At 34.7% G+C, this 23867-nt stretch overlaps 1 protein-coding gene across 1 annotated transcript in view; it reads right to left on the bottom strand.

Annotated features, from left to right (window-relative positions):
* LOC136033093 (eyes absent homolog 2-like) overlaps positions 1-23867 on the bottom strand; it is a gene marked incomplete in the record, with an annotated part of 134372 nt that overhangs the window by 9932 nt on the left and 100573 nt on the right. The window contains 4 exon segments of the mRNA XM_065713700.1: positions 1896-1996; positions 12383-12504; positions 20104-20218; positions 22945-23105. Of these exon segments, the coding sequence (XP_065569772.1) occupies positions 1896-1996; positions 12383-12504; positions 20104-20218; positions 22945-23105 (499 nt within the window).

Here is a 23867-nt window from a genome sequence, read left to right on the forward strand (position 1 = left end):
CGAAAAAATGTCTGCGCTTTGTGCTTTAATTCCATTTTATTGTTGTTTTTTTTTGTTTTTGGTTCCAACTTTTGGTTTATGAACGTAAACAATGTCAGGGTCTAATTTTCATAAACATAGCCTCTGTGTTTGGTTTGGTTCTTTCTTTTCTCGATTTATCACGAAGTTCCTTAGGGGAATAAATTTTGATGACTAACTTCCAAGTAAATGAGTAACAAGTTTAGAATCAGCATAAAAATCAAAATTTGTTTGTAAACTTTTGCTTCATAGAATTTCAATTATTATTATCAAACTTTTGGTTTCAATTCTGAACTTTTGAAATTCCAAACTCTTCTTGAATAACTTGGTAATCTGGGAATTATCATAACCCCTTACTCTGCTTTAATAAATTACAACCAGGCTTTGGACCCTGCAGACACAAAAGCTTTAAGTACCAAAGACATAAAAAAAAAAAAATATGTATTGCCCCTGGATCCATGTTATTCATGCAAAAAAACTGCAATTTTCAAAAAAAATATCTTTTAGTTTTTTTCGAAATTATGAAGTTTTTAGGGCAGTACAAAATCATGTTGGTATTGCCATGTTGGACCGTAGGAGTGAATAACCAATTTGAAAAGACCGAATCCAAGAAGGGGCAGGGGAGAGCCTACTCCAGACGATGGTTCATAGGAGGTGCCAGCTCGTACACAACTTTTTGATCTGCTCAAATGAAATTTGAATCCTAATTTTTCAGCTCTGGAAAGTGTCAACGTCCACCTTTAAAATGTATTAAAACCATGCGTATATCAATTCCTTCTACTAAAGGAAGCTGAAGCTGTTATTAAGGTGAATTAAGACTATCTTGGAAACAGGACGACCAAGTAGCGGCTGAAAAACTTTAGTATAATCCACACAGAACTTGATGTGGCTTCAAGCCTTTCATATGAAGACATTATAAAGACATTTGTTTCGAGAAAAGCACGCAAAGCTAAGGTTTAATCAACAGGATAAGACTGAATGTGCATAATCTAAATCCTCTATATACTACGGCGAGAAGAAAATGTTGTTCCCTATATTTTTATTTGAACCTTATTTTACATATAGGTTTACATAAAACAATATATTAATCATATTAAAGCAATCAAATAACTAATGTGTTTGAAATATTGAAATAAATATTGAAGTAAAATAACCATAGTCTGACATATATGATGAATTCGTTGACCAAGGGGCGCCAAATGCCATTCTTGCCCAGAGCGGTGATGGGTCGGTGACATCCATTCCTGCAACTTTCACCAATAGAAATTCAAATATTAACAATCTGTTGAATCCCAAAGATAGGAAAACCTTCAAAGGAAGCCGCATCTTCTTAAGCTATTAGGTTCCATGTGTTCCTGGCTAATTTTGCTGATTTTTTACCCACATTTCTTTTTTTTAATTTGAACCAAGCTATTGCTAAAGCGGTATAACTGCATATGGATGCTTTCTTTCATTAAAAAAAAACTATATTTCAGATTTTCCTTAGTATATTAAGGCAAACATGGTAGCGTAAGTTTTAATTTAACTAAGTCAAAGAATTAGATTTCATATTTAATGTCCCTAGTATCTTAATAATGGCTTTATCGCTGCAAGGTATACTGGTTAAGGATGCTAATGTCATCAGTGCTACGCAAGAAAGTGGACGTGGTCATAAACGAGGCACACAAAGGTGCAGCAGCGTGTGAGTGTCTCACGCGTGGCAAGTGGAGGCACAGAGCACTCCAGGCATGGAACAAAGAGTTGCGGCATGGTGGAAGTGTCTCGTGATTGACGTATCCCACGGGACAAGTGGCACCCCTGTTTTATTCAGCTCAGTCAATAATAGTAAGCTTAGTGAACGTGTGAACCATTTGAACAATGTGCAAAAAAAATCTTACCGCTCTGGCAGCTGCTTCCTCATCTTTTCCGTCTCCAATCACGACATATGTACATTTTCTTCCAAATCTAGATACAATCCTTTCGAAGCAACTATCCTTGCCTAAAAAAAAAAAAAAACAAAAAGAAATTTGTTGGTGACAAAAATTGTAAGTTCCTTCTTCATATGACTCTAAAGTCTCTACATTTTCATCCAAATTTGCATTTGAACAAGAATTTAAAACTGAAGTTAGGTCCTTATATTTGTTCAATGCGCGGAGACAATTAGATGGATTCAATTTATCTTTTTTTGGAGGAGTTGCTGCAAGGAGCAAAAAGAATTTAAGGAGGAGACTTTTCTTTGGTGGTTCGAAAGGGAAGAATAGGCGGATATTAAATTAAGTGCTAGATATTTTTGGAGGATAAAAGAGCTGGACAGTTGATTGGTTTAGGTACGGAACTTGGAGACCCTTTTCTTTAATTTATTTCTTTGATATGTAATTAGAGAATTGTTTTTTTTCTTTTATGTTAAAAAAAAAATTAAATTAACCATGAGCAATAAAATCTTTTAGTTTCCAGAAACACTACATTATATGATAAAGTTTAAATGTTTTATGAGGCTTTTTAAAATCGTGATACATACGGAAAAGCTGAAGATTTTCAATAGAATGACATCTACATCAATGGAAGTCATTTAAAACGCAAAAGGGCACAGATAATAAAAATGCAACGTTTAACACTGTATTGTTTGACCGTTCCTTTGTGCACATTCATGCGGCTTTAAATAACACCAACAATTTAAAATTTGGAATACAATAGAGGTTAAAAAACAATGCGAATCTTACAACTCGACCTTAGAATTCCTTAACAATCTCGGGGCACCAGTTTTGGCCTAACTAATGTTCAAAGAAAAGCCATTAAGAGCCAAAAATTTCCAAATTTATATTCAAAATATTCAGTCTCAGATTTCTATTGTTTTAGAGCCAGTGAAGAAACAACCTTTTTTTTCGAGGAGGGATTGTAACTTCTTTTTTTTGGATTCATTTTGTTACTAAAATTTTTTAGTTTTACCCATAATGAAACAGTGTCAGTAAAAGAAGACAAATAAATTTAATTATGAACATATTTTCCAGAAATATTTTTTTCAACGAAAAGTAAAGAGCCATGTTAAAACCTAAGGCGGTTGAAAATAAAGTCAGATAATGATTCAAATTAAAAACTGATATGAATTACTATTAATGAATAATCAAGCCAAACTTAAAACGAGCAAAAATTACCACAGACAGGGGTATGATTAGAAGTCTTTAAACCTCCTAAGGCCAGATCATCACTTGGTTTTTACTGAAAATGAAAAACATTTTATGCTTTTTTTTATAATTATAATATTGAAGGATCCAAAATTTCTGAAACTTCAAAAAATTAATATAATTATATTTTAAACACTGGGCCCGCTTTCTTTAGATCAATCTTGATTGTTATACTTACTTTCTTTTGTTTTTTAATGTCTATGTTTCGACCAATAAAAACCTTACGTTCCAAATACTTATTGTTTTCATTAAAACGCAAATTACCCCCAAACTATTTAGAAAGATTGAAAGGGAAGGAGGTAGTCTCCTTTTATTTTTAAACCCTGTGGCCTGCAAATTATTGGACAGACCCATGATGAGAAAATATGTTGAAAAAATTGGATTGCATCGATTTGTGACGACCCAAGATGGGCCATGCCTTGTTTTTCACCTATCAGCATGGGATTTTCAGTTGTAAGTAGATTTGAGCATGGAATTTTTATTTAAAAGTAGGTTGAACTAAGCACACCTTAATGAAAGCAATGAATCTCGGAAGAAAAACTTGGTTGTATCGATTCGTAGCGCAAATGATTTATTATTTTTTATTATATTGATCCACCTGATAATTTTGAGCATGCAAATTTCAAGGTCCAAGAAAAACTCCATTAAGACAAAACATTAATGGGACAAATTTCTGTGGCCATGATTTCTGTGGTCTGATTTTTTAAGACAACAAAACAAAACTCTATTTATTTGTAAATGATCGTGACATGTATTGTATAAATAAAAGTTACAACAACATAAAATATTCGAAAGATCTTTTAAATATTCAAAAAGATCTATTAATGGCGGATTAATATATTCAAGGGAGTCTACAGAATGGCGACAGGGGTGGCCTTAGCCCTATAAAAGATAATACTAACACAGATGTTCCACACAGAAAATAAAAATAAAAATTACAAAACTACTGCTGATTGGACACTTTCACCGAATATTCAAATTTGTCCAAAACTTAAATTATAGTCAACAAATGGAAAAAATAAAAAAGTTTTACAAATGTTTTACAAAAAAAGTTTTACAATTTTGCAATTAACCAATCACAAAACTATGCGAATTAAACAGAAATCAAATTAAAAGACGTAAATCAAATTTCAAATGAACAAGCATCACTAAAAATAAGAGCAGAGATACGATTCTTTGAAACCTAAAGGCCAGGGCGTCTATTAAGCTTTACTGAAGAAATGTCTAAACAGTATTTGAATAAGAAAAAAATTATACTTATGAAATTAAAGAATGAGCAAAAGCTAAGAGCTCATATGGCCCTTGTGACGAGGTCGGAAAAGCCAAGAGCTCATATGCATGAGTTGAAGCAAAATTTTAAGAATCAATAGATTGATTTAAAAGGAAAATCAGAGGTTTAATACCGGTCAGAATTTAAAATAAGAGCTCTGAGACACGAGATCCTTCTATTTATCAAAATTCATTAAGAATACTTCATTTTTTCAAATTTTTCCTCTCCCTTCAGCCCCCTAGATAGTCGAATCTGTGAAAGCGACTTTATCAAGTCAATTTTTGCAGGTCCCTGACACGCCTACCAATTTTTATTGTCCTAGTACGTCCAGAAGCACCGAACTTGCCAAAGCACTGGATCCCACTGACTCCCCCAAAGAGAGCGATTCCAGTCCGGTTAAGGCAATCACGTATCTAAGACATTTGCTAATTCTACCCACCAATTTTCATCCCGATCTCTCTATTCTAAGCTTTTCCAAGATTTCCAGTTTCCCCCTTCCCCCAAATGTAACCAAATCTGGCCAGGATTTAAAATATGAGCTCCAAGACATTAGTTCATTCTAAAAATCAAATATTCGGTCGCCCGTTCGTAAGTTAAAAATATCTCAATTTTTCTATTTTTTCGAATTAACACCCCCCGCCCAACTCCCCCAAAGAGAACGGATTTAGTCCGGTTATGTCAGTCACGTATCTAGGACTTGTGCTTTATCTTCCCACCAAGTTTCATCCCGATATCTCCACTCTAAGCGTTTTACATGATTTCCCCCTCTAACTTCCCCAGTATCACCAGATACGGTCGGCATTTAAAACAAGAGCTCTGAGAGACGAGTTTCTTCTAAATATCAAATTTCATTAAGATCTGATCACCAGTTCGTAAGTTAAAAATACCTCAATTTTTCTAATTTTTCCAAATTAACCCCCCCTAAACTCCCAAAAGAGAACAAATTCAGTCCGTTTATGTCAATCACATATCTAGGACTTTTGCTTATTCTTCCCACCAAGTTTCATTCCGATCTTTCCAATCTAAGCGTTTTCCAGGATTTCCGAGTTTCCAAGATTTCTGTTTCCCCCCTCCATCCCCCTATGTTCCCGGATCGGATTTAAATTAAAAATGGAGCATCTGAGACATAAGATTTTTCTATATATCCGGTTTCATTAAGACCCCATCGCCCATTCTCAAGATAAAGATACCTCAGTTTTCACGTTTTCCAAGATTTCCGCTTCAGGAATACCAATATTTAATACCAACAATTAATACTAGTCAGGATCTAAGTATGTTCCCAGATTTCCAGTCCTCCCAGCTCCCCCCAATGGCACTGGATACGGTCGGGGTTTAAAGTAAGAGTTCTGAGTTACGAGATCCTTCTAAATATCGAATTTCATCGAACCACTCGTTCGTAAGTTAAAAATACCTCATTTTTTGCAATTTTTCCGAAAACACCCCCCCCAAACTCCCCCAAAGAGAGTGGATCCGTTCCGGTTATTTCAATCACGTATCCAGGACTTGTGCTTATTTTTCTTACGAAGTTTCATCCCGATCCTCCACTCTAAGCGTTTTTCCAGATTTCAGGGTCCCCCCTCCAGCTTCCCCCAATGTCACCAAATCCGGTCAGGATTTAAAATAAGAGCTCTGACACAAGATATACTTCTAAATATAAATTTCATGAAGATCCAATCTCCTGTTTGTAAGTTAAAAATACTCATTTTTTCTGATTTTTCGGAAGTAACCGTCCCCCCACTTCTTCCTAGACGGTCAAATCGAAACGACTATTTCTAATTTACTCTGCTAATGTCCCCGATACGCCTGCCAAATTTCATCGTCCTAGCTTATCTGGAAGTGCCCAAACTAGCAAAACCGGGACCGACAGACCGACAGAAATTACGATCGCCATGTCACTTGGTAAATACTAAGTGCCATAAAAACTGCCAATACCTCTATGAATGGTAATGGTTGCATTCAATCTGCTCTCACTACCCCTTTCGGGCACGCTCAATTAGTTTTTTTTGCAGCTTTTTTTGCTGATTTTCTGGCGAATAATAACTTCATTATTCAAAACGTATATCGTTCTAGTAAAGCAGAAATGAAACTTGAGCCGTTTAGAGGGCTTGAGAGGGGATTACCTTATTCTTCTTTAGAGAAGCTCTTATAGGAAAACTTTGATTAGTCTTGTGATATTAACTTGCTGATCCGTCGTTTTTGGTGTTCGTGTTAACGAACTGTAGTAAGGAGCGCCCCAATATTTACCAAAACTCTAAAAAATAGATTTCGATACCAATAGATACATCAAAAGAATCGCATTTTAATGCTTATTTTAAATATATAAGTTCCATCAAGTTTCGTCTTACCCATCAAAAGTTACGAGCCTAAGAAAATTTGCCGTATTTTAGAAAATAGAGGGAAACACCCCCTAACGTTCTTACAATCTTAACGAAAATCTCACCATCAGATTCAGCATGTCAGAGAACCCTATTATAGAAGTTTCAAGCTCCTATCTACAAAAATTCGAATTTCGCATTTATTTTTTTTTGCCAGAAGAAAGATCACGGACGCGTGTTTATTTGTTTGTTTTTTTGTTTTTTTTTTCCAGGGGTGATCGTATCAACTCAGTGGTCCTAGAATGTCGCGAAAGGGCTCATTCTAACGGGAATTAAAAGTTCTAGTGCCCTTTTGCAGTGACCGAAAAAAGTGGAGGCCACCTAGGCCCCCTCCCACGCTCATTTTTTCCTCAATGTCACAGGATAAAAATTTTGAGATAGCCATTTTATTCACCGTAGTCGAAAAACATAATAACTATGTCTTTGCGGACGACTTACTCCCCTAGAGTCCCTATGGGAGGGGCTGCAAGTTACAAACTTTGACCAGTGTTTACATATTTACGTAATGGTTATTGGGAACTGTACAGACGTTTTCAGGGGTGTTTTTTTAGGGGGGGGGGAGAAGTTGAGGAGTGGTTACGTGGGGGGATCTTTTCATGGAGGCATTTTTCATAGGGGAAGATAATTTAAATGAAGGGGGCGCAGGATTTTCTAGCATTATTTAAAAAAAACAATGAAAAAATGAATATGAAAAGTTTTTTCAACTGAAAGTAAGGAGCAGCAATAAAACTTAAAACGAACAGAAATTATTACGCATATAAAAAAAATATTTTTTACCTCCTCGTAATACTTCGCTCTTGACGCTAAATTTTTTTAGTAATTTTAACTATTTATTCTACGGCCTTTGTGATTCAGGGGTCATTCTTAAGGAATTGGGACAAAATTTAAGCTTTAGTTAAAAGAGCGAGGTATTGACGAGGGGTGAACTCCCTCATATACGTAATAAGAACATGCGAATATAGAAGTTCGTTACGTAAGTGAATTCGTAGGTTACGTATATTTTTTTTGTAATGAGAACGTTCGTAAAATTTTTTTAAAGTTCTAGTTACCTTTTTAAGTAATCAAGCAATTGGAGGGCAACTAGGCCTCCTCCCCCGCTCCTTTTTCTCAAAATCTTCCGATTAAAACTATGAGAAAGCCATTTAGCCAAAAAAATAAAAATTAATATGCAAATTTCGTTTTAATTATTTATGTACGGAGAGCCGAAATCAAAACAGGCATTAATTCAAAAACCTTCAGAATTAAAAAAAAAAAAAACAGTTTTTTTTACCTGAAAGTAAGGAGCGACATTAAAACTTAAAACGAACAGAAATTACTCCGTATATGAAAGGGGCTTTTCCTCCTTAACACCCCGCTCTTTACGCTAAAGTTCTTTACTGTTTTAAAAGTAGAATTGAGAGAGAGTCAAACTACTTTTTTTAAAAGTAGAGTTAAGAGAAAAAGTCAAACTTTAGCGTAAAGAGCGGGGTGTTGAGGAGGAAAAGCCCCTTTCATATACGGAGTAATATCTGTTCATTTTAAGTTTTAATGTCGCTCCTTGCTTTCAGGTAAAAAAATTTTTTTTTTTTTATTTAATTATAGACAAGAATCCAGCTACTCAAAATAAGAGTCGTTTTCGGCAAAGGGCAAATTACGCTCGAATTTGATCTGATCATTCATTATGATTTGTGTTCGTTTTAGGTTTCTTTTACTAACTGATAGTAATTTCTGTTCATTTTAATATCGAATTATTAGATGACTTTATTTGTGCTTGTTTTAGGTTTTCACTCGGATAATCACTTTTCTTAATAAAATTTGTTTTTAGAAAAACATTTTCCAATTAATAAGGTACTTGAGTTTAAAAGACTTTAAAAACGCATAAAAATGTGTCTATATGCAATTTTGTTACGTTTTCAAAAGACGGACACTTTTTTCTGGGAGGGGGGTTGCAACCCCCTACCCTTCTGGATTACAGACTTGATTACCAGCTTTATTCTTAACCAAGAAAAGTAATTTTTAAATAACTACGTGAAACGAACCCATGCAGAAACTTTATATTAATTTTATTTTGATAGGGGGCAAGGGATTCAGGAGCCAAATTTGTTCCTGGTTGGTTGAGAGTGGGGACAACAGTCAGTAAACTCGGATTAGTATTCAAGTTTTTGCAAATTTCCCTGTTCTACGCATATCTTACATAAATACACAAACTTAACGAAGAGGGACCCCAATATCTTGTCCAGCAAATGATGTTTTTTAATTCATCAAAAGTTTTAAACAAGCTTTGGACAAATTTCGTTCTTGACATGTTTTTAAGTATGACAAGATCTTTTTGCGTCGTTTTACTTATTTATTATCAGCATTTTCTTTGTCGTTAGGTTTGAAAACAATTAAAAACTTTTATTGCACGTTTTAGCAATTAACCTCAGCATGTACATACCAAACAAAGTGTGGCCCATTTTTTCTAATTTAGAGAAGGAATTTGTCTTTCAAAGTTATTAAATGAAATGCAAGTTAAAAAAGTATTAACACCTCACGAACCACATAAAAATGCTAATCAACAAGAAAAACTACCGGAGGTCTTTTGTACATTGCTAAACAACTTTGATTACAAACAATTTGTGTAAATGTAACGTTTTTAAGCACAGAAGTGTATATTGTTTGCACACGCTCAGTTCACCATTGTCAATAATAAATCAAAACTTTGTTAATTTTCCCTACATTGTTTGCTTATGTAGATCAGTCTCAGCAAGTTACTATGGACAGAAGTATGATAAATCTAGTAGTCATCAAACCCTTAAGGATGTAACATTGACGTTATTTGGGTTCCACAGATTCTGAGAACCGAAGGATAAACTCGTACTGCAATCATCATTTATCAAAAAGAAAAGAAGGACGTGGCATTATTGGTGTTTTCATGCTTAAAAATTTTCCCTATTGGCTCCCCTCTATCTTCAGAAATCGTATGCACGAAGTGACACCAGTCGCATGGTGGAAGTGTACCAATTGTAGAGCGAAGTTTGGCGTGCGTGGTTTGAAGGCTTGTGGTACGGTAAATCTGTGCCACGAGTAGCAAAACAATGACACTTTGAGGTGTACACCAGCTGTTTAAAAAGAAATTATGTAAGTGATGTAAATTGTTGGATCAAAGAAACCTTTTTATGCCTTAAAGTTGCGAAAAAAAAAATGATTTTGGGATAAGTGTTTCATTTCCCTAGCATTTATACAAACCGAAGAAAGGGATATGATAAAATTTGGGAAATTCAAAACCCTCTATATATTGTGGGAACCGAATTAAATACTGATAAGCGGATTGGATTTTATATACTCGGCATAAGGGGTTGGAGATTAATCTTCGTTTGGCAAATGAAAGTAAATGTAGATTATAAATTACCAAACCCTGCTTTATGAATCATTATCAATGCATTCAAGGACGCATAAGAAGTAATGCGCATTTTTTGAAGGAAAAAGCTTAACAACTCGTTATTCAAACAAAAAGCATCAAAAAATGATGTTACGGTACCTAAAAGGATCACCCTATCTCGTCCATTATAAACTTTTTTAAGCTTGTGTGGCAGAACTATTTAGAATTGACCATATGGTCTTGCCATAACTTGTAGAGAAAACACAAGAAACGAAATAAATGACAGAAAACTAAAAGCAGCACCTTCTTTTCCAGAAATTTTAGGAAGACCATGTGAATTCTCGTTTTTTTCAGTTTGTGTGGCAGAACTATTTAGAATTGACCATACGTTCTTGCCATAACTTGTAGAGAAAAATAAGAAACGAAATAAATGACAGAAAACTAAAAGCAGCACCTTCTTTTCCAGAAATTTTAGGAAGACCATGTGAATTCTCGAGTTTTTTCAGTTTGTGTGGCAGAACTATTTAGAATTGACCATATGGTCTTGCCATAACTTGTAGAGAAAAATAAGAAACGAAATAAATGACAGAAAACTTAAAGCAGCACGTGGCAAAACCATTTAGAGATTGGCCATACGGTCTTGCCATAACTTGTAGACAAAAAATAAAAAACGAAATATATGACAGAAAACTAAAAGCAGCACCTTCTTTTCCAGAAATTTAGGAAGACCATGTGAATTCTCGAGTCTTTTTTCAGTTTGTGTGGCAGAACTATTTAGAATTGACCATATGGTCTTGCCATAACTTGTAGAGAAAACACAAGAAACGAAATAAATGACAGAAAACTTAAAGCAGCACGTGGCAAAACTATTTAGAGATCGGCCATACGGTCTTGCCATAACTTGTAGAAAAAAAATAAAAAAACGAAATATATGACAGAAAACTAGAAGCAGCATCTTCTTTTCCATAAATTTTAGGAAGCCCATGTGAATTCTCGTGTTTTTTCAGTTTGTGTGGCAGAACTATTTAGAATTGTCCTTACGGTTCTTTCCATAGCTTGTAGAGAAAAATAAGAAACGAAATAAATGACAGAAAACTTAAAGCAGCACGTGGCAAAACTATTTAGAGATCGGCCATACGGTCTTGCCATAACTTGTAGACAAAAAATAAAAAACGAAATATATGACAGAAAACTAAAAGCAGCACCTTCTTTTCCAGAAATTTTAGGAAGCCCATGTGAATTCTCGAGTTTTTTCAGTTTGTGTGGCAGAACTATTTAGAATTGACCTTACGGTTCTTTCCATAGCTTGTAGAGAAAAATAAGAAACGAAATAAATGACAGAAAACTTAAAGCAGCACGTGGCAAAACTATTTAGAGATCGGCCATACGGTCTTGCCATAACTTGTAGAGAAAAAATAAGAAACGAAATATATGACAGAAAACTAAAAGCAGCACCTTCTTTTCCATAAATTTTAGGAAGCCCATGTGAATTCTCGTGTTTTTTCAGTTTGTGTGGCAGAACTATTTAGAATTGTCCTTACGGTTCTTTCCATAGCTTGTAGAGAAAAATAAGAAACGAAATAAATGACAGAAAACTTAAAGCAGCACGTGGCAAAACCATTTAGAGATTGGCCATACGGTCTTGCCATAATTTGTAGAGAAAAAATAAGAAACGAAATAAATGACAGTAAACTAAAAGCAGCACCTTCTTTTCCAGAAATTTTAGGAAGATTATGTGAATTCTCGCGTTTTGTGCAGGAGATGTAGATATTCAGTTTGATTGAGAATTACATCATGAGAATGTGTGAATTTCGTATTTTCAATTCAACGGAACAAAAATATCTTTAATAGCTCAGGAAAGGGCAGTCCCTACAAAGGTTCTAACATACCTGCTAAGAAAACACTAAAATCAGATCAATGGGATTATCATTTGAGCGAATTAACCACTTTCGAAGTTCTCTGTGGTGTCATCCGCTTTGATTAACGAGCTCATCGACAAAACGGAGGGCAAAATGTCACTGCCTTTTCAGTTCAGTCACAAATTCTTCACAGAAGCTCTCGATAAGGGCTAGTCCCCTTGGAGAATTCGCAAATAGTTCCCTTGTATTTTTGGTGGTTAGCTGGCACTGAAGCTTGCAAAAATATTTCATTATATCCCCTTAAAGCAGGAGTTTTCAGCTGTGAACAAGCCAACAGTTATAACAGCTAAAAAACTTACCAATTTTTGTTGCACTGTATATATTTTCAATAGGGAAAACGTTTCCAAGACCATACAGAAGAACTTTGGCTAATGCCGGAACTAGTTGAGTTGTTGTTACCAAAACATTGACACAATTTGGCCTGAAAATTACAAATTCAGTAAACAAAACTAACAAAATAAATGATTTAGCTGGTACTTATATGACATATACCCCCTACCTAATATTCTTAAAATATGTTTTTCTGACGCTCAATCCTAATGAATATGCCTAAGTATGATAAAAATATAATACTTTCGAAACAATTTTGGGCTTTTTTTCAAATAAGGGGGGGGGGTAAAGTATAACGGAATCTGCATGCCTAGTGTGTGAGGTACAATTATTCTGTATATTATGTAGTAAGAGTTTCTTTCTAACTTAAAACTGTCCAATACTTTGACCCCCCTCCCTAATATGCACTTATATAGCTCAAATTATATATTTTCCATCTATTCTGTCATTTGTCATTGTTTTGTCTCACGCTAAGCTGAGAGAAACTAACAAGAAAGAAAATGGTTCTGCAATGCGTCAATGAATGAACAACTTGAGTGGTAGGGGGTTTATCATACAAGTACGACTTTGATAGGCCTACAACTTCACAGTTGCGAAAAGAGACTAACTCCCTTCATAACTCAATCCGCAGTTAAGTCGGGTTCTGAAATTGAAGTTGAGGCGTTAGGAGGTCAAATCAATTAAGTCATAAAACAAGCAACGGAGAAAATTCAAGTAGAAGATAAATTACCAGTTTTAGATCTATATATTATTTATTTAATGGAAGATACGTCCAGAATAATTTTGGGTGTTTCATTGTGTGCATGAAACACCCAAAATTTGTCATTGTGTGATTTTTGTATTACTGACTTACTACTTAGTACAACCTAATTGTAGTCTAAAAAAAGATTAATCATTCAACAGCCAAAATATGAATTTTCTGTTTTTCCTTTTTTGGATTTATCCTTATTTTAAGAGAACATACTTAAATACATACAAAGTTTAGTGTCAAGTGCTTAGACACTAAAACCTAAAAAAAATAATAATAGGGGAACCTAATATATTTGGCACTGTAGAGGCCAGTATATTGAAGATAAATTACCTGGAAAGTAGCTCTTGTTCAAAGGGATGAATCCCGGGGTAACTCCCCCCTAGAAGATAGAAAGCCTCATTAATCATAGGCGTGGAAGAGCAAAATATACCATCGGGGAAGCCAAGTTTCGTTGGTGCCCCTCCTAAACCCCAATTTTGTATTCACGTTGTTTGTTCAGGACAGTATATTATGACCCATAGTATAATATGACATTGGATACTCAAAGTATCCAAGGGGTTTCAAACTATGGGGCAGCGAAAAAATATTTTGAGGTTATGTTTTAGAAAGGTAATGTATTTAATTGCTCAGTATAAAATAAACATTAATAAACTCGTCAATATCATAATCTGCCTGATGCGAGTCAAAGTCGTATTGTGAGACTCTCTAAGGGGTAAGCATCCGAACGGTAGCAGAGTTTTAACGTCACAGCGGTTTTCCGCCACCTTTTAATTCAGGTATGTCAGAATAGACGTAGATATAGACATAAGAACAGACAAAAACATAGACATTGAAATAGACAAAACATACACATAGATATAGACACAGACATAGACATAGACTAACCCAACCTAATTTAACCTTTCTATTCTGACCCAACTATTTCTCTTGATGATGCAAGATTTCTTGGGTGGTGGAAAACGGCGGTGGCGTCAAAACACCCAATGCATCTGGATAGAGGATGAAGTTGGAAAATGCAAATCCAGCTTAAATAATAAGCTACCTTGTGACTTGACAGATATTTCTTGTTGCGTAAAGCTGCGATTCTTTTCAAGTTTTTAGACAAACTGGAACTTAATAATGTTGTCTATGAATGGGCTTAAGAAAAGAATACCGACTAGGTGTACTTTTTAGGCACACAAAAACATCTTATCCGCCATTTCCGTAACAAACGGGACGTTGCAAACAGGCTATAAAAAGAACAATATCCAATCATAGCGATGACTAGTAAATGTTATTTCACCAAAACAGAAGACAGAAAAAAGGGGAATGTTGAAAAAGAAAGGCCTTCTCTAATGCATTGAAACATGTACCTAAAGTAAGCTTCAAACAATTCAGTCTTTGTTATCGAAAGGGAGAAGATAACCTTCGAAGAAAGGTTCATCATCATATTCGCATTTCTTTATTTCGCCACGTCATCGAATTTTATTAATCTTGACTCGTTTATATACTTTTTATCGATTCAGAGGAAAAATATTTTCCTTTGATATTAAAAATTTTCCTTTGACGTTAAAAAAGTTGTATTTATCAGACCTCCATTCAGGGCAATGAACTAGACAAACGCAGTATGTTGCGAAATTATCGAGGGACAATTTTTCAATAGAATTTGACAATGGCACGTGATCTGTCAATATTTCTTTTTAAAATGAATAATCTATTTACTCCAAAATTTGAGCAGATCTTTCGTAGATACTTATCCGAAAGAATAATTTTGTAGCAAACCAATAACGAGATTAGAATCTGGATCCCATTAAACACATACAATTGAAGATGCCCAGCACAAGAGCTGGACTTCCTCAAGGTTAATTCTGTGCACTCCCTAAATAACAATAAGTCAATAGTTCAACAACAGACAGGTATTTTAGGCCAACAGATTTTGAAAGGAGCCTTTTCGTATTTTCATTGAAAAATCCCACAAAATTATCCCTTCCCCCTACATTATAAAAAATACATTTTTGGCCCCTCTCCCAACATTTCCGTAAATTTATGCCATTACCAGGAGTTGGCAAAGACAGTTCTTATACCAAAAGCTTCAAATCCCAACAATATTCTTCCCTGCAAAAGTGTGAATTAAAACGCCCACATGAAAAACACCAAGTAAGATATATGAGAAGGAAGAAACCAATTTAAGTGGCGCAGACACGTGTGTAGGTTTTTTTCCCCGGGAGGGGGCAATAATAAATTATTTGGGTGGAGTCAATAATATATGAAAAGGCCACTTGATTGGGTGAACAAAAAGTACCCAGAAATTCAAGGAAACTTATAGATTTTTTTTCTGGGGGGGGGCAAGATTCTCCCTTCTTTGTTCAAATCTCTGAATGAATCTGCATGGTTTAAGCGGGTAGGCATTAAATTAAATTCAATTTTTTGCAAAATAAAGTCGACAAGCGTCTTGTGAATTTCCGAAGTCAAATCATATTATATTAATTCTTAGAAACCCCATTGACTCAAGGCTTTACTTGTGCCACCCTCCTAGGTCTACTAAAGTATGGGAAATTTTAAAAACAAATTCACTTATATCATAAATTACTAGCTGTTTTGATGTTTTTAGTTTCAAGATATCAATTAAAAAAAAATTATTTTAAACATAAACGCACATAAATCGTTCATTTAAAGGATTGCGCAAGCGTAGCAGTTTATTATTATTGTGTGAATCTGAATTTGTGAAATTCCGTTTCTCTTTTAATTAAACTTGAACAATTCTAAAATCTAGGGATGCGAGATTCGGCACGGAGTTGAAACCCCAAAATTAGATAATATTTAACGTACCTTGTTAGCAGATATTGATTAAAATGTAATTTGACGGTTCTTTTTCATAAAGAAAACTAACCACCTTTAATGAAATTTTAAACATGTTCTAGTCGCTGTTTTAGCATATTTTGGTTTAAAGAAATAGAACAAACAGCACAAAGGAATAGAGAGAATGAAAAAAGGCTGCCTCCTAAAAGGAGGCAGATAAACAAGAAAAGAAGAGAAGAAGAAAAAAGCAGAAAGAAAAGAAAAAAATTATGTTATATTCAGTCGTCTTTCTCTTTTGTTCGCATATCCTAACAGTGCATGAAGAACCTCTTCAATACACTAGATAACATCAACATTAAATATATCAGAATCCAAAAACTCTTGTAATTTGGATCAAATTTCAATTATTTCATTTTTCGTAAGGTTCAAATTTTAAAAAAAAATGACAAAACAAGGTCTCTTAATCACCACAATCACAGGTTGAAGAATTGATATGATTAATTCTAAATTAATCAAATTTAGAACTTTTCAATTCAATTTAAAATGATCAGTGACAATTTGAGCTGATCTATGATTAGGACAATCTTTTAAAATTAAAATATAAGTATAATTTTTTTTTTTTTGGGGGGGGGGGGAGATGCTACGGTTGAAACATCAAAGATCTTGCCTGCACCAAATCAAAGCTGTATTACACAGAGCAGGATATTATATATTGGGGATAAGAGGATAGCATCGCCAAAAAAGTATGAATCGCTTATGGAACAGTTTAGGAGTAGAAGGGAAAACCAGGAAATTCAGATTTGGATTCGGTTAGTAAGAAGATCAAAAACGTCAAAATTTTATGCCTGTGTTAAAGAAATTTTTGTTTGGAGTGTTATTCGAAAATAAATCAGTTAATAGTTTTGACCACAATTTTTGGAAAACTGAAATTCGGTAAATACCTTAATAAGAGATCACGCGAAACCAAATTTTTAGTTGTTCTATCTGAAATTATGACAAAAAAACAATATTAAAGACATTATTGCGACTATAACCAAAAATAGTTCCTGTTTGTATAAGGAAGTTTTGACAGAGGCATTTTCCATCACTCGGAGGAAATAGGTAAAGGCTACCTCAAGAGATCATTTAATCTAAAAATCTAAGAATCTGAAAAGTGGAATTCATTGGTATGGTCTCTGAACAGTTTATTTAAGACCACTTATATTTCTTAGTCAAGAAAACAGATAAAGATTAACTGTAATAATCGCTTGTTTCCAAAGTTTTACCAGATATTTTTTAGTCTCACTACTCGGTGGGTAACCAACAATTAGTCCAAAAATATGTTAGGTCGAGGCAAAGAACGTATCGTGCATCGTCGGAAAACGCTGCATATACTAGTAATGTAGAATTAAGAGCTATTAACTGGATTTTTCTCAGGAATATTTTTCTCTGAGAAACCCCCCAGTGGTCTCTCTCAAAACTTTAAATCCAAAACTATTTTTCTTTATATTCCAGAGTTTTTTAAATTTTTGTTCATGTGACTGTCCAGTACAGGCTAGATAACCTTGACAAAGTATAGATCGCTAATTGAATGAAGATTTATCACCGAGCTATATTTGTCCACTTTTGACGTTTAGAATGAGCTGTCCAGATCCCAAACCGATTTAGTCCACCTTTTTACATCTTTATGATTTTGCCGTCAAAGCCCACGATTGACTTTTAACTTTTTCGGTTTATAAGCATATTCCTAAAACACGTTATTTGAAAATCTTCGTTTTTTGATACTCAATAATTTCTTAAATGCCAGTTTAAGCAATTCCTTACACTAGTCAAGGCTACTTAAAAACAGTGTTCACAGCCAAGCACTAGAAATTCCTTCATGTTTTTAAATACTATTAGGACACTAGATGTGACCAAAATACAAGTACTTACGTATTATAGCGACCATACCGTTATTCTTGATTTGCTTTAAAACCTGTTCCTCTGTGTCATTCGGATATAATTAACTTAGCCCGAGTGAGATAAACTACTATGCAGGTATATTTTAATCATATATCAAACATGCAGAGTTGGTTAGGATAGGTATTTAATATAATGCGTTTTGGGTGGCGTGCTTTCCATAATTCTCTGTTGTACTTCCCATAATTTTGTTACTAAAGTATTGTATTTTCATCATTCTTTGGTACTTTATTATGATTAACCTTACTTCACTTCTTAAGTGTGGTCACTAAAATACGTAAGTATTAAAATACATCTTCTTTCAATTTATCTGATGTATGTTTTAATGACTTAGTCGTTTAGGCTTCTATCAAACAGTTCGTGGTAACGAACTGTAGTAAGGAGCGACCCGGCTCAATAGTAACCAAAACTCTAAAGAATGGAGTTTTGGTACCAATAGCTGCATCAAAAGAATCGCATTTTAATGCTGATTTTAAATATATAAGTTTCATCAAGTTTAGTTTTACCCATCAAAAGTTACGAGCCCGAGAAAATTTGCGTTATTTTAGAAAATAGGAGGAAACACCCTGTAAAAGTCATAGAATCTTAACGAAAATCAATTTTAACAGAAATGAAAAGTTCTAGTGCCCTTTTTGTGTAACCAAAAAAATTGGAGGGTACATAGGCCCCCTCCCATGCTAATTATTTTCCCAAGGTCAACGGATCAAAATTCTGAGATAGCCATTTTATTGAGCATAGTCGAAAAACCTTATAACTATGTCTTTGGGAACGACTTACTCCCCCACAGTCCCCATGGGAGGGGTTACAAGTTCAAAACTTTGACCAGTGCTTACATATAGTAATGGTTATTGAGAAGTGTACAGGCGTTTTCAGGAGGATTTTTTGGTTGGAGGCAGGGGTTGAGAAGAGGGGGATATGCTGGAGGAAATTTCCATCGAGGAATTTGTCATGGGGGAAGAAAATTTCCATGAAGGGAGCACATAATTTACTACCATTACTTAAAAAAAAAAACAATGAAAAAATAAATATGAAAGTTTTTTTTCAGCTGGAAGTAAGTAGCAGCATTAAAACTTAAAACGAACAGAAATTATTACCCATATGAGGGGCTCACCTCCTCCTAATACCTCGCTCTTTACGCTAAAGTATTTTTAGTAATTTCAACTATTTATTCTGCAGCTTTTGTGATTCAGGGGTCATTCTTAATGAATTGGGACAAAATTTAAGCTTTAGAGTAAAGAGCGAGGTACTGACGAGGGGGAGAACCCCCTCATATATGTAATAAAAACATGAGAATACAAAAGTTCTTTACGTAAGCTAATTTATAAGTTACGTATATCTTTTACTTATAAAAAGATTCGTAAAAAATTAAAAGTTCTAGTTGCCTTTTTAATTAACCGAAAATCGGAGGGCAACTAGGCTTCCCCCCCGCTCTTCTTCTCTCAAAATAATTCGATCAAAATTATGAGAAAGCCATTTAGCCAAAAAAAAAATATACAAATTTCGTTTTAATTATTCCTCTGCGGAGAGCCAAAATCAAAACATGCATTGATTCACAAAAGTTCTTTACGTAAGCTAATTTATAAGTTACGTATATCTTTTACTTATAAAAAGATTCGTAAAAAATTAAAAGTTCTAGTTGCCTTTTTAATTAACCGAAAATCGGAGGGCAACTAGGCTCCCCCCCCCCCGCTCTTCTTCTCTCAAAATAATTCGATCAAAATTATGAGAAAGCCATTTAGCCAAAAAAAAAATATACAAATTTCGTTTTAATTATTCCTCTGCGGAGAGCCAAAATCAAAACATGCATTGATTCAAAAACGTTCAGAAATAAAAAAAAAACAAGTTTTTTTACATAAAAGTAAGGAGCGACATTAAAACTTAAAACGAACAGAAATTACTCCGTATATGAAAGGGGTTTTTCCTTCTCAGCCCCCCGTTCTTTACGCTAAAGTTTTTTAGTGTTTTAAAATGTAGACTTAAGAGAAAGAGTCAAACTTAAGCGTAAAGAGCGGGGGGTTGAGAAGGAAAAGCCCTTTTCATATACGGAGTAATTTCTGTTTGTTTTAAGTTTTAATGTCGCTCCTTACTTTCATTTAAAAAACTTGTGTTTTTTTTTTTTAATACAGCTCAAATAACGAGAATTGATGAGATCGGCGGAGCATTTGCAAATGCCATTCTTCGGTCAAGTCATAGCAAGTAGCCGTAAATTTATTAAAAACTGACCTGGAGGAGATAATCTGCAAGCACTTCATAACCAAGGTCAACCAGTTGTCTGTGAGAACTTCGATTTCCGCCCGAAGTCGAAGCCATTGCTCTCTTTTCTCTGACCCCAAGAGATCTGCAAATAGAACAGGTGCATGACCATTATAACCACGTTCAGTCGCCCAGTGTGCACCACCTAAGACTCAGCAGTAATAGTACACATAGTACTAAATAATAACTAAAACTCATCAAAGAGCGATAAAATACAGTTTAATGCTGTATTCGCTGCACTAGTTCTTGAAGCAAATTGCTAAATGACTTCTACTTTAACGTGGTGAAGACGCGTTGAAGTGATATTTTTTTTTTTTCAATTTGGCATCTAAGAAAGAAGAGGAGGTAAGCTGGAAGTCTTTAAGGGGAACTGTTTAAGGGTAATTTTAGCAAATATACTTGAAGCTGAAACGCCAAACGTGACTATTAATAAGGGAAATGGTTTGTTCCCACTTAGTATTCGTATATAAAAGAGTGCATTCGTATACATAAACGAGTGGAGTGTATATATAAACGAGTTCTACTAAAGAGTGGTCCGCAAGATGTAAGAGAAAGGCTGGGTACTTGGCATTACTGCTAAGATGTGACTATTCAAAATTACTTTAAGTCTATGAGAATCTCTTGGAAGGCGACCAAAGTCAGGCTTTTGAACAGGGTAAGATGGAGGAGTAGTGTTCACTATGGTGTCAACCACAGACCTGACGTTGCTGCAAGCTTGTAATATCAGTGGCAATGAAAATATCAAGATAAAGATTTACACATAAAGTTTATTGGCGTGGGCAAGGCCGTATCCAGGGGGTAGGGGTTTTGAACCCGCCAACACCTCCCCCCAAAAAAAAATGTTTTTTCGACTCGTAAAAACGTAACAAAATGAATATAAACAAATTTGTGATGCGTTTTAAAATTCTTTTGTATTCCCTCGAAAAAAATCCTTTTGACAGATCACGGATGCGTGTTTTTTTTTTTTTTCCCAGGGGTGATCGTATCAACCCATTGCTCATAGAATTACACGAGAGGCTCATTCTGACGGAAATCTAAGGTTCTAGTGCCCTTTTTAAGTGACAAAAAATTTGAGGGCACCTAGACCCCCTCCCGCGCTATTTTTTTCAAAAAGTCCTCGGATCAAAATTCTGACAGCCATTTTATTCAGCATAGTCAAAAAAACCTAATAGCTATCTCTTTGGGGACGACTTACTCCCCCACAGTCCCAGTGGGAGGGGCTGCAAGTTACAAACTTTAACCAGTGTTTACATATAGTGATGGTTATTGGGAAGTATACAGACGTTTTCATGGGATTTTTTGGGTTGGGGGAGGGGGTTATGTGGGGGGGACCTTCCATGGAGGAATTTTTCGTGGGGCAAAGCTACCCTAACTTCAATTTTGAAGCTTGATGTTTTCAAGTTCACTTAATCACGGCCTTAATACGTTAAAACGTCCATTACCGACAGTATTTAATGAACAGTCTCATTAACTAAATTAGTTAGCGGCAAAGGTCAGGTTTACTTATTTTTATCGACGAAACAGCCTGTCAAAGACAATTTCAATATAGGCAATAAATTCAAAATATCACTCAAATGTCCAAGCCAAATAACAATGGTTGCTGTAGTGAAATTCCCATTGTCTTTCTTATTTAAATTATTCAAAGAAGCGATTTGCTTGTTTTGAATGTTTCGAAACAATATAAAACAAATGAGGAAATAGCAATGTTTCTGTTTTTGATTAAAGTAATAAAGGAAGCTGTTTTGTTATTAGGAAGTTAGGGAATAACAGTCACCTTGGAATAGTTCTATTTGCGTCAGGGTCGCCACCTAAATTTTATTACTGTCAAAAACTACTTTTCATGTGTTTTAATTACTAACTTTAGACCGGAAACAGTTTCTTTTATTCTCTTATTTAGTTTATATTTTACTTCTATGAAAACACACATTACATATTATTTAAATAAGTACATAGAGATCAAACTCAAACTTTGGAGGAGAAATCTCCTCAAAAGGGCTGAATGACAAGAAAAGAAACCGTCGAAAAACATTTTTATCGTCAATCCTATTTGAGGAAAATTTGGAAAATACAAAAGGCTTAACAATTCTATATGGATAATTAATTTTCTGCTGATGCAATTATTTTCAAATTGATGAAAAAAACTAAATTGATTCAATGTAGTGATCAAACTAAATTGTCTCCTAAAGGAAGGTTTCATCCTTCCATTAGGAGGCACCGATGACTTGTTACGTCTTTCCACAAGGACTTGATCAACTATACTATTCTGTGGGGGATGAGCTTGAAAAGCAAACAATGTAATATTGATAAAACAGGACACTAAAAGAGGTTTATGGACAGTAATATCTTACTCTATCATAGAGGAAGGAGATAAAATGGGTGAGATCCATGATGAAACAGGTCGGCCGCTTGTGAAAGACGTAATAAGAGTTCACTGATGAAGATACTTGGCCACATACTACGTATAAGGAATCCCTGGCTAATGAATGCAGCGCTATACTAGTAACCATCGGGTTCATGCCGTAGAGGCAGACCCAGAAACCATGCACCAAACCTACCAGATAGATCTGCGAAAACTAGACACGTCAATCCAGCCTCACAGGGAGGATATACTGACAGTAGCAAACTTGCGAAAAGATTGGTGGCTCCTTTTGATGCTCTGGGTGCCTCTGGAGGTGCAGAAAGATCTAAGGTGTAAGGTAAGGATGAAGGAGTGAGCGATATTTACGCTTTATTAGATGTAGCCACATTGATGACTGTTAATAATCAAAGATAGTGGTTGGTAACTAAGACTAAGTACAGTGACAAACTTACTTCCCACAGTCGATTTATATGTGCCATAGATTTCCTTTATTCTTCTGTAGCGAAAAGCAAGCTTTCTCATCCAGTCTACTCCACCACGGACTCCATTGCCGATCATTATGCCGGCCGCTCCGCCTGTGGTATTAAAACCGTCAGTGAGAAAATTATAGTTCCTGAAAAAGATAAAGATGAAAATTTAAGCGCTTTTTCAAATTCATATCAAGATTAAAAGCAATTACAGTTGGTTCTAAAAAAATAAATAAATAAAGGAATAGAATAAGAGAATGACTTAGAATTAGAGAACTCCAGATAAGACGTATACCAAGTAGGTGTCTCTATACAACGATTTCATACTGCATAAAAGGATCCACATTCTTAGAAAAACAATCACTACTTTACTCTCACAAAGACCATGTTATATTCTACGAAATTAGCTCTTTGAGTAGTTCAAATTATTAAAAAAAGATCAATAAAATAAATATCAACATATCAGAATTGAAGGTGCTACAGTCCTGCACCCCACCCCCGCTCCAATAAAAAAAAATCGAAGGACATTTACGCCTTTCCAATACTTTTCAATATTTTTTCCATATCTCATATATTTAGTATATTTGTGAGTGTATTTGTGAGTGTCTATTTAGTGTATAAGGTTGGAAAACCTTACCTTCAGAATTTTTGAATTCTCGGAAGATAAATTCTCCTGGAGAGCTGAAATGAATCATTGACCTCAAAGAAGGTGCTATGCATATTTTGATTCTCAATAATGGGATCATATTCAAATCGTTATTTATAAGTAATTCACCAACGATTCGTCAGGTCTCTAAGTTTGATCTGAGTTTTACCAGATTTTTGCAAAATACTCGAAACTATCATTTTGTAACTTTAGGTTGGATTAGTTTAAAATTTAAAATACAGAATAGAATTCAAAACACCGA

This window comes from Artemia franciscana, chromosome 11 (assembly GCF_032884065.1).
Source record: "Artemia franciscana chromosome 11, ASM3288406v1, whole genome shotgun sequence".
NCBI lineage: Eukaryota > Metazoa > Arthropoda > Branchiopoda > Anostraca > Artemiidae > Artemia > Artemia franciscana.